Below are 17,968 nucleotides of genomic sequence, written 5' to 3' on the forward strand. Positions count from 1 at the left end.
GTAAGCTAGATGAACTTTGATCTCAAACACCATGTGTAAGCTAGATGAACTTTGACCTCTGTGGAAACTGTCATTTTGTTAAAGCTAGTTTTCTCTACTTTAAACCAGTTTCAATTAACATTCAGTTTTTGATTAGCAGTAAATTCTAGTTTGTACAAAGGTATTCAGTAAGTATTGTAGTTGTAAGAAGGCTTTTAGTAAAAACTGGTGCTTCAACATAGGCGTTTAGTTAAAAACTGTTTTTAACTAGGAAAAAACAGTCAATTCTAGTTCTCACAAAGGCATTCAGTCAAAACTAGTTTTCTCTAGGGAAAACCAGTTTTAACTAAAAATGTGTTTGATCTGTAACATATATATATATATATGCAGTTATGGCCGTAAATGTTGGCACCCCTGAATTTTTTTTTGAAAATTAAGTATTTCTAACAGAAAAGGATTGCAGTAACACATGTTTTGCTATACACTTGTTTATTCCCCTTGTGTGTATTGGAACTAAACAAAAAAGGGAGTAAAAAAAGCAAATTGAACATAATGTGTAACCAAACTCCAAAAATGGGCTGGACAAAATTATTGGCACCCTTTCAAAATTGTGGAAAAATAAGATTGTTTAAAACATGTGATGCTCCTTTAAATTCACCTGGGGCAAGTAACAGGTGTGGGCAATATAAAAATCACACCTGAAAGCAGATAAAAAGGAGAGAAGTTCACTTAGTCTTTGCATTGTGTGTCTGTGTGTGCCACACTAAGCACGGACAACAGAAAGAGGAGAAGAGAACTGTCTGGGGACTTGAGAACTTGAGAACCAAAATTGTGGAAAGATATCAACAATCTCTAGGTTACAAGTCCATCTCCAGAGATATAGATTTGCCTTTGTCCACAGTGCGCAATATAATCAAGAAGTTTGCAACCCATGGCACTGTAGCTAATCTCCCTGGGCATGGACGGAAGAGAAAAATTGATGAAAGGTGTCAATACAGGATAGTCCGGATGGTGGATAAGCAGCCCCAAACAAGTTCCAAAGATATTCAAGCTGTCCTGCAGGCTCAGGGAGCATCAGTGTCAGCGCAAACTATCCATCGACATTTAAATGAAATTAAACACTATGGCAGAAGACCCAGGAGCACCCCACTGCTGACGCGAGAGACATAAAAAAAAGCAAGACTACATTTTGCCATAATGAACTTGAATAAACCAAAATCCTTCTGGGAAAATGTCTTGTGGACAGATGAGACCAAGATAAAGCTTTTTGGTAAAGCACGTCATTCTACTGTTTACTGAAAATGGAATGAGGCCTACAAAGAACACAGTACCTACAGTGAAATATGGTGGAGGTTCAATGATGTTTTGGGGTTGTTTTGCTGCCTCTGGCACTGGATGCCTTGAATGTGTACAAGGCATGATGAAATCTGAGGATTACCAATGGATTTTGGGTCGCACTGTACAGCCCAGTGTCAGAAAGCTGGGTTTGTGTCCGACATCTTGGGTCTTCCAGCAGGACAATGACCCCAAAGATATGTAAAAAGCACCCAGAAATGGATGGCAACAAAGCGCTGGAGACTTCTGAAGTGGCCAGCAATGAGTCCAGATCTAAATCCCATTGAACACCTGTGGAGAGATCTTAAAATTGCTGTTGGGAAAAGGCGCCCTTCCAATAAGAGAGACCTGGAGCAGCTTGCAAAGGAAGAGGGGTCCAACATTCCGTCTGAGAGGTGTAAGAAGCTTATTGATGGTTATAGGAAGCGACTGATTTCAGTCATTTTTTCAAAGGGTGTGCAACCAAATATATTCTAAGGGCGCTTTCCTTGTTATTTAGAGCATGTGCGGACAGTAACGCTCGCTGCGGCAGCACACTGGTTGCTAAGGACTCGCAGTGATGTAACGGACTTTCACCCAGATATTGGAAGTCATCTATTTCTTCATGTGGATGAAAGAACTGGAGGACCAAGGTTCTGGATATGCGGGCACCCCAATTCATCACTTTTATTTATCTGGATGTGCTGCTTTTATTGGAAATTTAGATATGGAGTACTCTTTTAAGTATATTGCATTTTACCATGGTCTTTCTGAGAATAGCGGGCCTCATTTAGTAAGAGTGTCGGGTTTTTACTGGTGGGAAATGTTGTTTCAGACTTGCAGGATTCCTCTCTATTTACTAATGGGAAACGTAGGAAACATTTTCTGACCAGCTTTTTCTAGGTGGATATTTCCAGCCATTTATCCACAGGATTTTCTGTGAATTCAATAGTAAATCGGTCGGGTTGTGAAACCACGCCCCTTTTTGGCCAACCATGCCCGCTTTGTGACAGACAACACCCCTTTTTCGGCTTTTCACAGTGCAATGTCAAGTTTGTCGTTTTTTCCAGGCGCACACTGGCGCAGACTGGCGCAGACTGTTTTTTTCCAGGCGCACACTGGCGCAGTGTGTCTAGGTTTCTGGCAAGCTTTTTTGTAAGCAACTGGGGCAGCTTGTCTTTCTCCTTTGCTTTCCACCCAGCGTCAAATTGGCAGACGGAGAGAATTATTCAAAATGTGGGACAGTATCTCAGATGCTATGTGCCAGATAATCAAAATGAGTGAGCATCTTTTCTGCCATTAGCTGAGTTTGCATCGAACAATCAAGAAAATGAATCAATTGGTGTGTCTATGGTTTTCATCCTAAGTCTATTAATCCTGAAGTTGTTTTTTCTTATAAAAAAAACTATGCAGAAAAATGCATAAAGAGACGTACCTGGGGCTCCAGGTCTCTATGAGATAGGAGATAAGGTTTTGCTCTTCTCTAGAAATTTGCGTCTCAGAGGACCTTGGACCCTATTATGCGTCTGCACCGATCCCTTCCCTACGTGACAATAGTGAAAGAAAAACTAGATGACCAGGTTTACTATTGCTTTTTGTTTAGGAGAATGACAATGTGGACAAAGAGGCAATGCCATGTTTATAACACGTATAACACGTATAATACATGAGAAACAGAAATACTTTTAGGAAGTCCATGCTGAAGTCACACTCCTCCTATTAATATGGCAGCCAAGAAAAGAGTCTGTATGCCGAATGGCCAGGAACATTCCAATCCTAAGCAGCTAACTCTAGTAAATCCCCATTCCCCCTTCCAAACATTTTACATGCTGGGCAGTGACCATTATCTATGCCACAAGACTACAAATAAAGTTAAACTGTTCAGTTTTATTTAGTAAGCAATTGTCAGTTGTGAAACCACTTGAGAAAAGCCATCCTACATATAGGCCATAAATTTCACTGAAAAAATTCTATAAATATGTTGGGAAATTTAGAAGCATGAGAATTTAAGGGAGTTTGGAATCCATTTTATATCCTTATTAATCATTCCATCATACCATTACCTACTATATCAGAATCTGTGACGAGAAAATGTACACACCCTGAATAATAATACAGTAGAATCTCCCAATAACGGACCCTTAACAGGGAATAAAAAAATGTCCACTATTGAGAGATGTCCCCTTTTTCAGTCATTTTTTTTAAATGACTGAATACTATACAGTACTGCAGAGTGTAATTAACTATAAAACATGATAAAAAGCAATATTACAGTAGAATCTCCCAGTGCTGTTTAATCACCCCCCCCCTCCCCGTATGATATTATTCCCTCTTTATACACTGTGCCACCTTATGCCTTTGGGCCAAATTATCCCCCCTTACCCACTGTGCTACATCATTTCCCCTTGATCCCCCGGTGCCATTTCATTCCTTCATTATTACCCTCTGTGTAAATTCATCACCCCTCTTTATGAAGTGGCACAGGGGGATAAAGGGGGAATGAAATGGCACAGGGGGTGATTCATTTGCACAGAGGGTAATAAAGGGAGCATTAAATAGCACAGGGGGGATCAAAAGGAAATGATGTGGCACAGGGGGTAAAGGGGGGATGATTTGGCCCAGGGGAAATAAAGTGGCACGGGGGATCAGGAAAGGAGGGGGGCGAATGATGTAGCTGGCGTATGTACAGAAGCATGAGACCACTGTTTAAACAGCGGTCTTCTTCTTCTGTGCTGGGGCTGCTGACCTTTGGGAGCCTGGGCTCCTTCCTGGGGTATTGGCTGTACCCCCTGTCAGCGACCCTTGGTACAAGGTAGGGCCGGCGCATAAGCCTGGTTGTCCTCTACTGGGAGTGTTTTGTCCCCTATTGGGAGTGTTCTGTCCCCTATTGGGAGTGTTCTGTCCCCTATTGGGAGTGTTCAGTCCCCTATTGGGAGTGTTCAGTCCCCTATTGGGAGTGTTCTGTCCCCTATTGGGAGTGTTCTGTCCCCTATAGGGAGTGTTCTGTCCCCTATTGGGTGTGTTCGCGTCCACTATTGGGAATGTCCTCTATTAGGAGGCTGCAAATACATTAAGTCTTATGGGACTCTGCGGGGTAAAACTGTCTGCTATTGGAAGGTGTCCCCTATTGGGAGGTGTCTGCTAAGGGAGATTTTACTGTACTCTAATTATTAACAAGTTGGGTCATATGTCTCCTCTCTTCTCTTCCATGAGAATTTTAAAAGATACTGAACAGATATTTGTCAGACTGACCTGTGTGAATTTCAGCCTGGATATCTTTGTTTTATTTTAGCACTGTATTCCCACATTAGGTCACTTCTTCTTGAATTTGTAAGGCTGCTTTATTCAACAGTTCTTTACATAGTAAAATCTCTGGAATTTATAGACAAAGATTTATTCTGGTAATATGACCTCTAATTAGCTTTGTGCCATCCCAAGCCAAATGAACAGTTTATGCTTCTTTTTTTTATTTTATGTTTTTTACAGTCCAACATAATTTGTCCTATCCGGTGGAAAATTGTTGTACCCATCTTTACTGTCAGCTGTTGCATGCAGTCTCTTTCTCATAATAAAAGATTACTTTAGGGAACAGACACAGTATTTTCCCAGGATACTGCAGCCGAAAGTTTCACATGCAGCTGTGCTTAGATGAAAACTTCCACAACAAACAGCAGTGTATAAAAATTGGGAGGACAGTCATGGAACAGGTGTGAACAATGCTCACTAATACTTTTTGGCATCCAATGAATTCCTTACTGCCAGACTTGAAAAAGAATGTTTGTACTAAAAAAAAAAAAAAAAAAAATACAGTTTTTATCACTACACAATAATAATTACGTACAAACCTTAAAGGGGCAAATGAAAAAAAAAAAAAACTAAAAAAAACTAAATAAAGTTAATATATTCAAGAATAAAGTTTTTTTTTTTTTTACATACATAATTTCTATCTGCTAATTTTGTTAAGTGGGTAATGCATACTTTCTCCAAGATGGGCGCTTATACTTTATTACAGATGAAACCCATCCTGGCACACAGCAGGACTAGATGGGTCATGAGAGAACCTGGGACTGACGCAGTTTATCCTCTCTGCTCTGCCTGTCACTAATAAGAGTGTTACACTTTATTATATTAGGATAAATGTAGACTGCTGGATGATACCTACATTTATCCTAATAAATGCTAGTAGGCTGGGGTAACAGGACATTACTATACACTACGCATATACATAGGAAAACCTGCAAAAGGGGGATATGACATGTACTGCAATGTACCTACAGCGTGCCCGTAGAACTGAATGGGCTAAACAAACTGTGGTAGTCAAGCACCTTATGCCGTTCCACAAAGAAAACATATACTGTGGTGAAGCAGACTGAACATAGACACAAATAGACTATGTATATTCATCATTAAGAGCATGCAGTGGTATACGTCAGAACACCTTTTAAAGGTGCTCACATTTTTTGGGGGGGAGATTGTGAGAGACAGATCTTTAGTCTGACCATTTTTACACACATTGGACTTGCATGTTTAGAATTATTGAGTGTACGTAAAATTTTAACAAAAATAACTTTTTTAAACATTCAAACTAACTAAACTATATTTGTAATTGCATAAAAAGTGTCCACTGTAACTCACATTTCTTTTTTATTTAGTATGTTATGAATATTGTAGTGGGAATAGAATCTTGGCTGGCGGCTGAATTATTAGTTTATTAATTGTATTATTATTTTTATTAATATGTTTTACATTTATATTTTACTCTGAATTTTTTTTACCTGAGTAAGCTACCACCTAGCAATTATTCTGGAGCAGGGCTGGGGAACCTTATGGGGATTTGAAAAATTATTCAGGGGCCATGCAAAATTATAGCCATACAAAATTGGCCAGCTCTATTCACCATTGATGTAGGTGCCATGGAAACTACACAAAGGAGTATGGACATGCTGGAGCCATGCTACACTATTAGTATTTGCATGACGTAGTATGATTATACTAATGTAGCCTGTGCCAACTTAGATGTTGGCATTGGCTACATCAGTAGAACAATACTATGTCACACTAATACTAATAGAGTTGCGTGTTTTTGAAGTTAAAAGAGTGCCGCTGCAGCACAAGTAACAGAAGCCTGAAGCTTCCAGCTTTGGATCTGTTTGGGACCTGCATCCCCCTGGGTGTGCACCAGTGGTGAGTGCAGGGTTCGCCAAACAATAGGTATACCAATGTATACACATAAATCGGCACTCCAGCGTTCCAAGGTATGAAGTGGTATTTATTCACCCATCCATAAAGTGCAACGTTTCAACCCTCTCAATGGGGTCTTTTTCATGCATGCATGAAAAAGACCCCATGGAGAGGGTTGAAATATTGCATTTTATGGATGGGTGAATAAATACCACTTCATACCTTGGAACGCTGGAGTGCCGCTTCTTGACTTATTTTTTATTTTATTTTTTGGGGGGGCTAGCTGAGCACCCGCTATTTTCCTTTTTGGCTGATATACACTGTGCCACTATAACCGTGACTTCTTTGGAATGTATATACACACACACACACACACACACACATATATATATATATATCCCTCAGTGGTGCAGCAGTGGAGTAAATAGAAAAGCAGGCCAGACCAAATTATTCCGGAGGTTCTCCAACCCTGTTCTAGAGCCTAGTGAAAAGCTCAATAATATTAAGGTGCTAAACCTTGTCTAACTCACATTGTATATATTAAGTTGTAGAGTATTATTGATAAATATTATTCTAATGAGTGTTAGGATGAAAAGTCTACTCTTATTTTTGTATAGGGGATTCGAGGTGATAATGGTCTCCCTGGACGTCGTGGGCCTTTTGGTGCCAAAGGACAGCAGGTTGTATATTAGACCCTTCTGACGTGTTACAAATTAGATTTCGGAATGTTCGTAAAAAAAAAAAAAATGGAATGCAAAATGTAATAACTATTCCACCCTTATGGTCAGATTCCCTAACATTACTATAGGGTTTGGATTTTGCAGCCATAATACAACCTTCACAGCAATATTATCAAGCCATATACTAAGAATACATGTTCACATGTCTCTTTCTACATTTTAAGGAATTACCTTAGGTATGTCTAAACAGCTTTACTCAGGGCAGCACTGGGGATGTTTTGTAAGCCAAGACAATGTCCCAAACAAACTGCAAAATAATAGCATAGAAAAACATATAATATCCAGAATACCACAATACATTTGAAAATATGTGAACCTTAAATGCAAACTGTCAGCAAGTTCCCCCACACTAAACCCAATACACTGGGTTATAGTGTGGGTGAACAGAAGTCCCTACAGGGGTCACTTACATTTTTTTGTTGGGTTGCCGCAGAGTTTTCGTCCTGTAAAATCCCTTAATTCACCCCCTTTAGTTGCGCTCTACAGGCGTGGCCCCCTTTTGGCAGTCATACGTTGGATCCCGGAGGAAGGTGCCTAAGCCCGCCCGCCTTTTTCTCATATGCATTTTCTTCAACTCCACGTCCTAGTGACATGGAGTCACATGCCCCCTGAGCGCTGCGCTCTGTATGCAGAGCTGAAGATTGTATGCAGCGCTCACGTCCTGATGACATGAGAGCTGTGTGTCCCTGGAAAGCACTCTGTAGTGTAACTGCGCAAGTGCCGGGCCCTCGCTACAGAAGTCGGGAGTAGCGAGGGCCCGACGCATGTGCAGTTACACTGCGCAGAGCACTCTCTGGAGACACACAGCTCTCATGTCATCAGGACGTGAGAGCTGCGTAAAATCTTCAGTGCATGCGCTCTGTATACAGAGCGCAGAGCGCACTAGGACGTGGAGTTGAAGAAAATGCATGCGCGAATAAGTGGGGTGGGCTTAGGCACCTTCCTCCGGGACCCAAAGTATGACTGCCGGCGGGGGACACGCCTGCTGAGCGCAACTAAAGGGGGTGAATTTCGGAACTTTAAAGAACGCAAACTCAGCAACAACCAAACACAAAAAATTAAGTGACCCCCTGCATGGACTCCTGTTCACCCAGTATATTGGGTTTAGTGTAGGTGAACTTGCTGACAGTTTTCCTTTAAAGGGGTACTCCACCCCTAGACATCTTATCCCCTATCCAAAGGATAGGGATAAGACGTCTGATCGCGGGGGTTCTCTCTTGCAGCACCCTGTGTCATCTGCTTCACGGAGCGAACTTCACTCTGTGCCTGATGACTGGCAATACAGGGGCCAGAGTATCATGACGTCACGGCCCCGCCCCATTGTGATGTCACGGCCCGTCCCCTCAATACTAGTCTATGGGAGAGGGTGTGGCAACCATCACGCCCACTCCCATAGACTTGTATTGAGGTGGCGGGGTGTGACATCACAAGGGGGCGGGGCAGTGACTTCACAATACTCCGGCCCCTGTATCGCCCGTCATCAGGCACAGAGCAAAGCAGATGACACAGGGTGCTGCAGGAGATATTGCAGGGGTTTCCAGCAGAGGGACCCCTGCGATCAGAAATCTTATCCCTTATCCTTTGCATAGGGGATAAGATGTCTAAGGGTGGAGAACCCCTTTAAGACAACCGGTGTTTATTTCTAATGGCTTAAAGATCATGGTTACTTAAAAGTCAGTTTAGATATACTGTAAGGGATTAAAGTAAGTTATAAGTGATGTATGTGTGAGCAAACCAACAATATACCTGTAATATATTAAAAGGGAGATCCTGGACAAGAAGGTCAGAGAGGAATACCAGGTGAAAGAGGAAAGAAAGGTGGAGCAGTAAGTATATGGGCTCTTTTGCAGATTAATATATTTTCCATTTTGCTATAGTATACTGTAAGACTTTTTATCTTTTTTTTTTTTTTTTAAACACTACAGTGGTTTCTCAATTTATAATATTATTGGTTCCAGGAAGATTGTAAGTTGAAACTATTGAATCTTGATACCAAAACGCTATGGAAAACTAGCACCTGGGTCTTAAGCCCCTAAAAATATCTACCCAAAATGGGGGAAAAAATAAGATTAAAGAAAGATAAGCAGATTACTATTACAGATAAGGCTTTAAATCCCTTTCAATGTAGATAACAGGAGCTGCTTTAGGATCTTGTAGAGAACACACAGTATAGCAGAAAAATAAAATGGAGCCATCCTTACTACCTGGGGTACAGCTCATCCTGACACAGGTAAAGAGGGGTATAGTATATGTAGCACTGCAATGTACTGTAAAGAGGTAGTACTAGATACCTAGTAACTGCAAGAGCTTCAGTGATATAGGATTTTACCAGTAAAATGCCCATTCTGATTGGTTGGCTCTTCCAGCTGTTCAAATGTGCTGCAGATTTGTCTATAGCACTAAATGTTGAGTATGGCTTTAAGACACAATGGTCCAGAAAAGACAATTGTATGTAGATAATATTATAACCTGAGGCCATTGTAAAGGACCACTGTATTTCTATTTTCCTGCAACAGATTTGCAGCACATATTGTAACATACCATTACATTGAACGCACAGGGGCCTGTTGATAATGATAGCATACCTATAGTCAAACCAGCAGCACTTACCTACTGTAGCTATCAAGCAATGTAATTACCAAAATTATTGCTTTTTTCTTTATTTATTCTTTATTTCAGGGAGCTCCAGGCTTTCCTGGCTCAAGAGGTCCACCTGGAGAACCTGGAATTATGGGCGAAAAGGTACGATTTATTGATTATACACAGATAACGAGAAAAAGACACAGTACCTTATTGTGTAAACATCTCTGAGCTAAAGAAGAAATGGCATGTATGGGATAATATGCTTACCTGTTGTGCTTTACTTAGGCTCAACCCTAGGAAATATATGTAGTACAGATAATATATATCACTACCACTTGAATAGTGTCCAATAGTCAGAAAATGCACATAAAATAGTTTTTTTAAATTGATGATAAATCCTCATCTGTGATTTTCAACAGATTTTCTAAAGGCTAAATGTATTCTTTTAGACATCATTTTAGAGCAATAGTTTTCTAAACAAGATGGATAGTCAGTGTAGTGTTAGCCTTGAAAATGCAAAAAATACATGACCAAAATGCAAGCACATATTTACTGCTCCTACTCAGTTGTCCTTTTTCTATGTACCACTGTATGCCTGTTATTAGTATTATTATCATTATTATTAATATTATTAAGGTTCCTAAGCACTTTGCTCTGTGCTAAAAAAATGTAAAATAAAAAATGTTCTATAACATTTTCTATGTGTTTTTTATAGCAGATTTAATATTCCTCATGCATTGTTTTGGCCATTTTCTAAGTCAATTTTCTAAGGCCATTTTCTAAGTTTATGCAAAAACTAAGAACATGCTGATCCAAAAAACACCAGAAAAATGGCAAGACTTAGCAATATGTTATTATAGACTTAAAAGAGGCACTGAGCTGCAGTAATTTTTTTTTTTTGGGAGGGGGGGACACATGAAAAACTATGAGAAATGCCACTAAAACACGGTTCAAAATGTTGCTTAAAACTAGAACTCAACATATTGTCAAATTCTTAGCAAAAATTAGTTCTAGGCGGCCTAAGGCTGGGTTCACAACACGTAAAATTTATGGCACCTTTTTTGGTCCTTTTTTCAGCTGTTTCTGAGCCCTTTTAATAGCTGTAAAGTAGAAATCTTCTTAAGAAAGGGCCCAAAATGATGTGTGTAAATGTGCCCTACATTTAGAACATTGGCTTATGTTGTTTGATAAATCTGGCGCATCTTTAAACAATGTTGTCTAGCTTGAGAGCAGCTATTAGTTGCTAACATTTTTGTTGCATAATGCCACATCCTTTTTTAGCTGAGCTATACCCAAGGCCTTTGTCAAACATGTCTACTGCCACTCCGATCAAAGGCAGGCAGGTCAAGTGGTGTGAAGAAGACTTTGCAACTCTTAGATGTCCTCTGTTATTGTAGATTTGTTACTAAACTGTGTTAATACCAAATGTAATACTAAACAATGGGAACCAGAGAAAACATAGCAGTTTTAAGGAACAGTTTTCTAACACTAACAGCATTAAAGGGGATCTATGATGCTTATTATGTTTATCTCTATTCACATACATGAGCGTCATGCCTTCAGCATTGTTAACTGCAGTCAGTTATGCATCAAATATTATTTCACATAGTTAGTGGTAGATAACCACTATATTGGTTTATTAGTATTGTAGTCTTTCTTTTTGTTTTTGGATTTTAGTGGTTTGTATTAAAAGTAAAATTTTAGTGTCTTGCTGTGACACGATTTTTGGTTTACACTATTTACATATTATTTAGTATGTGACATTTTTCACATAGTTGTTTAACCTCACTATATAATTCAACTAGAAAATTGAAGATCAAAAAACAAGTAATACTTTAAGAACAAATGTCCAATAATTTATATAAGCTAAAGATGAAGGGTCATTGATTTAACAGAAAGGTATTTTACATAATACAAAAATCAGCATCTACATAGCTGTAAATAACGCAAATCTGGATTGTCCTAGTTAAACCTCTTGAAGGTGATATCATGGGAGCTATGGCAACCCTATACATTGTAATTTTTTATTCTAAAGTAAAGCCGTTCTGAAAAGAAGAGAAGGCTCATTTTCTTTCAATTATCCTTAAAACAAACATAAATAGGAAGTTAGTAAATGTTTGCTTGTAAATATTGCTGCAACATGTAAGTAAAGTTCATTTACTATACCATATAGGTGATATGGCTGTTAGACTGTTTCCCTTAAATGGGCACTGTTAGATATAAAAACATTTTATATGTTGTACATCTTGGAAAGACAATAATTTTTCTAATATACTTCTTTAAAAAAGAAAACTGCCTTTGAAAATCCCACCACTAGGGGTCCCCCTACCTCCTGGGACACTGATGAGTCCCACAGCAGCATGAGGGTGTCTAAGGGTCATGGACACGAGATGGCTGATTGACAAGGCTACAGGAGGAACACAGCCTGCAGCAACACTGCTGTAACACAAACATGGGCCTCCAGCTGTTGCAAAACTACAACTCCGAGCATGCCTGGACAGTGAAAGGATGTCTGGGCATGCTCGGAGTTGTAGTTTTGCTAAAGCTGTAGGCACACAGCTAAAGGCAACACTGCTGTAAAAAAGAGTTATCCAAACACTGTACCTCCAACTATTCCAAAACTACAAGTTCCAGCATTACAGGACTGGCAAAGGATGATACACATGAATGACATAGGAACAGAAAATGTGTACTTAACAAAAAAAAAAAAAAAGACACTGACATTTTAGCACTAAACCTTTGCACTAATTTAGGAAGATGTGAGTTATATACTCACCATATTGTCTTTGGTGGTAGAGTACAGGCAATTCCCAATAATCATTGTGATTGTGTGTGTGTATGTACAGCATAAAACCAAGAGGAAAGGGTTACAGAGAAGGGCTGCCAGGCTAGCTCTGAGAACAGTGAGTCAGCAGAGTGAGGCCGGGGGAGATGTTATTACAGTGCAGGCAAAGACACGCCCCCTCCCTTTGGGAAGATGGAAAAGAGAGTGACCAGCTGTGATATGCTATTTTATAGTGAAATATCGGTGATAGATACATAAAAATTACATGTACATGATCGGTATTAGGTACTGAGTAACATATAACAGTTAATTAAATAAAATATGGTAATGATGACTTCCAAATACAAATTGTCTTTCTTTGACATTATTGTTAAATGTGTTCAATAGAATAGATTTCTATGTCTTAACTCTCCCACCCCCCCCCCCCCCCCCCCCCCCAAAAAAAAGTGGAGAGTTAAAGAATGAACATATGTCAGTCACAAGTATATAATTAGTCCATCAAATAGCTTTTCTCTACAAAGGGAAATTGTATCTCATGCACCTTCATAGCAAGACCATTGACAATATTGAACAGTTCGAAGCACTAAATACATAACATTAAATACATTCAATGAATGTCAATTAGATTCCAGCTTTAATGTTCACAGAGAGGATTTAAAATAAATATGAATACTGACATTTTGTTAAGTTTTGTGTTCCCTTCTGAGTGTTTCTTTTTCTTTGAAGGGCAGTCCAGGTGATCCAGGTGATGTTGGTGCAAGAGGTGACACAGGGCTACAAGGATCTATTGTATGTACAGAATTCATCATTATTATCATCATTTTATACTGTTGCTGGATACTAATCAAAGTTTTCTAATGTATCTAACTTAATTCTAGTAACAGTCCAACCTCATAAAGGAGAGACAAGACCTGTCAAAACTAAAGGGGTTATCAAAACCTTTGTATCGGAAGAGTGGTGCAAATACCCATAGCAACCATTCAGATTGCTTAAATGGCCTCCAAAAATAATTGGTTGCTATAGGCAACTGGTCAGCTTTTCCTATGAACAGGTTTTGATAAATCTCCCCCATGGTATTGCATATTCTGTATTCTATATATATATATATATATATATATATATATATATATATATATATATATACATATAAAACTCAATGGGCCTCATTTACTAAGCTGAAACCGACCAGTTTTTGTCTGGTTATTTTGTCTGCGCCAGTGTGCGCCAGTGTGCGCCTGAAAAATCCGACAAACCCAAAAAAGGGGCGTGGTCTGTCGCAAAAGGGGCGTGGTCGGCCAAAAAGGGCTTGGTTTCACAACCCGACCGATTTACTATGGAATTCACAGAAAATCCTGTGGGTAAATGGCTGGAAATATCCACCTAGAAAAAGCTGGTCAGAAAATGTTCCCGACTTTTCCCAATAGTAAATAGAGAGGAATCCTGCATGTCTGAAACAACTTATCCCACTAGTAAAAATCCGACACTCTTAGTAAATGAGGCCCAATGTGTGTATATGTGTGTGTGTGTGTGTGTGTGTTCCAGCATCACGTCCAAAAGGCTAAAGATATTAACATGAAACTTGGCACACATGTTACTTATATGTCAACAACAAACATAGGATAGGTAATTTAACCCTTACTCACCCCTATTTGCCAGGTTTGGGGTTTTTGTTTAAAGTCCCATGCAAATCTATGCAAATTTATGTTCCGGCATAAATTCCGTACAGCTGTAGATATTTCAATATTACCCAGTACAAATATTACTTAAATTTCAAATAAAAAGATATGATAGTTAAATTAACCCTTATCTAGATAGGTTTTTGTTTCAAGTCCCATGCAAGTATGTGGGACTTCCAGTACCTTACTTCACAAGCTCCGCTCTGCATCTCCTGGTGAATGTGTCAGTCCGGCCTGCAAGACACACCCCATGTCACAAAGACATGCCCACATTTTAAGCCACACCCCTTTTATTATCTACCCTTTTTGTGCATCGGTCTGGCTTGCAAATCACGCCCAGTCCCACAAAGCCACGCCCCCTTCTATTTTCAGCTTACAATGTCTTCATCACAAATCAGTTCCACCTGAGGACAGGATATGAGGACGGGATATGAGGTCGGGATGTGAGGATGGGATGTGAGGTCAGGATAGGAGGTTGAGATAGGAGGATGGGAAATGAGGTTGAGATAGAAGGTCGGGATATGAGGACGGGATAAGAGGTTGAGATATGAGGATGGAATATGAGGATGGGATAGGAGGTCAGGATAGGAGGACGGGATAGGAGGTCAAGATAGGAGGACGGGATAGGAGGTCGGGATATGAGGTTGAGATAGGAGATCAGGATATGAGGACAGGATAGGAGGTCAGGATATGAGGTCGAGATATGAGGACTGGATATGAGGACGGGATATGAGGACGGGATATGAGGTTGAGATATGAGGACGGGATATGTGGTTGGGAAATGACAACAATATATGAGGACGGGATATAAAGTCAAAAGCTTCCTCCTTTGTTGATTTTCCTCCCCAACAAGGATTAGGAAGGAAAAACCGGCAATGCCGGGTACTCAGCTAATTATAAATAAGTCAGACATTAGCCTACAGGTAAATGGGCACTGTCATTTAAACTGATTTTTGCTATTGGGGTTCCAGCAGTTGGACCCCCGTGATCAACTGTTTATTCTCTGGGGGGTAGGGGATTAGTATTATAGCTTGAAATACCCCTTTAAGACAGTAATAATACATCTACTCTAGTCTAATGTACATTTAAATATAATTTTACTGTAGGGTGATCAAGGAAAACCTGGGAACAACTATGCAGGTGCAAGAGGCTTACAGGTAAGAAGTATAAGGAATGGTACTTATTGGTATTTTTGTTACTGGCACTTTTATTTTTCTCCTAAACAAGTACATATAAAATAGGAATGCATAGATCTGCACGATGATACTGCCAATAATGTAAACAGGGAATGAAATCAGCAGTGATAACCTTTCGCAGATGTGAGATCTATGTATGGTCTACTATTCAGAGGTAGTAATAGACCCAGTTACTCAGAGATTTACACTAACAAACACTTGTAGTGGTAACTACTAAGAGAACTAAGAGTTTTTATGTTATGGCCCCCTGGGTCCACCTAGTGGTCAATGCTAGTAAGACCCAACAGATAGATTAGGCTCATCTGACACATCTTCATGGGAAGACTTCCCATGCCACACAAGAGTCCTTCTCCACAGTCCCCAACAGCCACTGAAATTTGACTTTTTGTGCCTGAAAACTACTGAAAAGTGGTTAATAAATTCCCTGTGTGTGGTTAAGGCTTCTACGGCAAAATATTTTGTATACATTGGAGGTTCGATGGAGCCTGCCACGATTTTTCTCTGTGAAAATAGGATGTACAGAGCTCACGCACCTCTTTGGCAGCCCACTTATATCCCCATACAAAATTGACAAGTTAACAATTGAAGCCAATGTGTTAGATGCACGGCCATTATAATGAGTTTTACATCCTAGAAAGCAGAATTTACAAATCAGATTTGTGAACATTTTCACAGCTACCAGAGGTGTAAACTTTGCAGGCACTTCTAGCAACAAAAGGGTTCATATATTTTGGCATAGATGTTCCTAGTGTTACTGAATATTGATGTACATCTTCACATATACTGTAAATCCATCTATATGCCTTCTATAGCGTTAGTGTCCCCTTATATGGCAACTTTAGGCACTAATCCTTGGCGGCATTCCATAAAATTAAAACTTGACTTTGATTAAACTTTTTTTTACACGCAAAATATCTTTAAAAAAAGATATTATTAAAGGGGTACGCTGGCAGAAAACAAATGTTTTTAAATCAACTGGTTCCAGAAAGTTATACAGATTTGTAAATTACTTCTATTTAGTTATCTTAATCCTTCTAGTACTTATCAGCTCCTGTATTCTCCAGAGGAAGTTGTGTTATTCTTACCAGTCTGACCACAGTGATATCTGCTGACACCTAGTTCCTTGTCAGGAACTGTCCAGAGCAGGAAAGGTTTGCTGGGGATTTGTTTCTACTCAGGACAGTTCCTGACCAGACAGAGGTGTCAGCAGAGAGCACTGTGGTCAGACTGGAAAGAACTATACAATTTCCTCCGGAACATACAGCAGCTGATAAGTACAGTGGTCCCTCAACATACGATGGTAATTCGTTCCAAATGAAAGATCGTTAATTGAAACCATCGTATGTTGAGGGATCCGTGCAATGAAAAGTATAGGAAGTTATACTCACCTGTCCCCGAGAGCGACGGCGATGCAGGGGATCCCGAAGATGATGGTCCGGAGCGCCGGGGACAGGTGAGTGAGACACACCGGACCACAGGGGGCACTGTAAACGGCTCTCCGGCGGCAGCTGAAGCAGTCTGCGCTGCCGGATAGCCGTTTATGCGATGGCCCCGACATACAAAAGCATTGTATGTTGATGCTACCTTCAACATGCAATGGCCTCTGATGCGAGGCCATCGTATGTTGAAATGATCGTATGTCGGGGCCATCATAGGTCGGGGGGTCACTGTACTGAAAGGATTAAGATTTTTAAATAAAAGTATTTAACAAATCTGTTTAACTTTCTGGCACCAATTGGTTTGAAAACATTTGTTGTTAAGGGTGGTTGTTACACCTAAAACATGTTGGTGTAAACTCCTGTACATTTTTATAACTTGTTGTTTTTAAATGAGCACTGTCAGATACAAAAAAGACCTTTGGTAATATGGTTGTTTAAACAATTTTGAATATTTAATAAAGAAAATGGCTCCTGCAAATCCCACCACTAGGGGTCCCCTTACTTACTGGGACACTAACGAGTCCTGCAGGGGCATCATCTTGTCCATGATTCATGGACAAGTTATGAATCATGGACAAGGCTGCATGAACAGACACACCAATCAATTCCCACCATCACAAAGTAGGGGCATGCCCCATTTCCCTGAGAGGATTTCTAACACTGTGATCTAAGGAAAGATAGGTGATAGAGGCATAAATACATGTACATGGTCAGGATTAGGTACTGAGTAATATATCTTTTTTTCCTTTTTTGTGGGATCAGACAGGTACGCTTTAACCCCTTTTTGCCCCAGGATGTATACACGTCCTAGTTGCAGACAGGTTTGCGCAACTAGACATATGCATATGTCCAGCGATCTCCTGCACAGTGTGATGCGCTCCTGTAGATCCGCAGTGAGACTCGGCTATCAAACAGCCAGGGTCCCGCCGCAGCTGCTGAGACCAGAATCACGTCAATCTCAGCAGCATTAACTCCATAGATGCCATGATCAGACCTGATCACAGATCTTTGAGATTGACAGGGGGACAGGGCTCCTGTTCATCAATGGTGCTAAATTGCATTGCGGGGTCCTGTT

General features: G+C 40.0%; 1 protein-coding gene across 1 annotated transcript in view; it reads left to right on the forward strand.

The window, feature by feature from the left end:
- The window catches only part of LOC130272610 (collagen alpha-2(VI) chain-like), a 102,543-nt gene that overhangs the window by 40,516 nt on the left and 44,059 nt on the right, over positions 1 to 17,968 (forward strand). Inside the window, exons 11-15 of the mRNA XM_056518443.1 lie at positions 7,092 to 7,154; positions 8,978 to 9,040; positions 9,894 to 9,956; positions 13,309 to 13,371; positions 15,365 to 15,415. Coding sequence (XP_056374418.1) covers positions 7,092 to 7,154; positions 8,978 to 9,040; positions 9,894 to 9,956; positions 13,309 to 13,371; positions 15,365 to 15,415 — 303 coding nt within the window. The remainder of the gene's footprint in view (positions 1 to 7,091; positions 7,155 to 8,977; positions 9,041 to 9,893; positions 9,957 to 13,308; positions 13,372 to 15,364; positions 15,416 to 17,968) is intronic.

This window comes from Hyla sarda, chromosome 5 (assembly GCF_029499605.1).
Source record: "Hyla sarda isolate aHylSar1 chromosome 5, aHylSar1.hap1, whole genome shotgun sequence".
In the NCBI taxonomy this organism is placed as follows: domain Eukaryota; kingdom Metazoa; phylum Chordata; class Amphibia; order Anura; family Hylidae; genus Hyla; species Hyla sarda.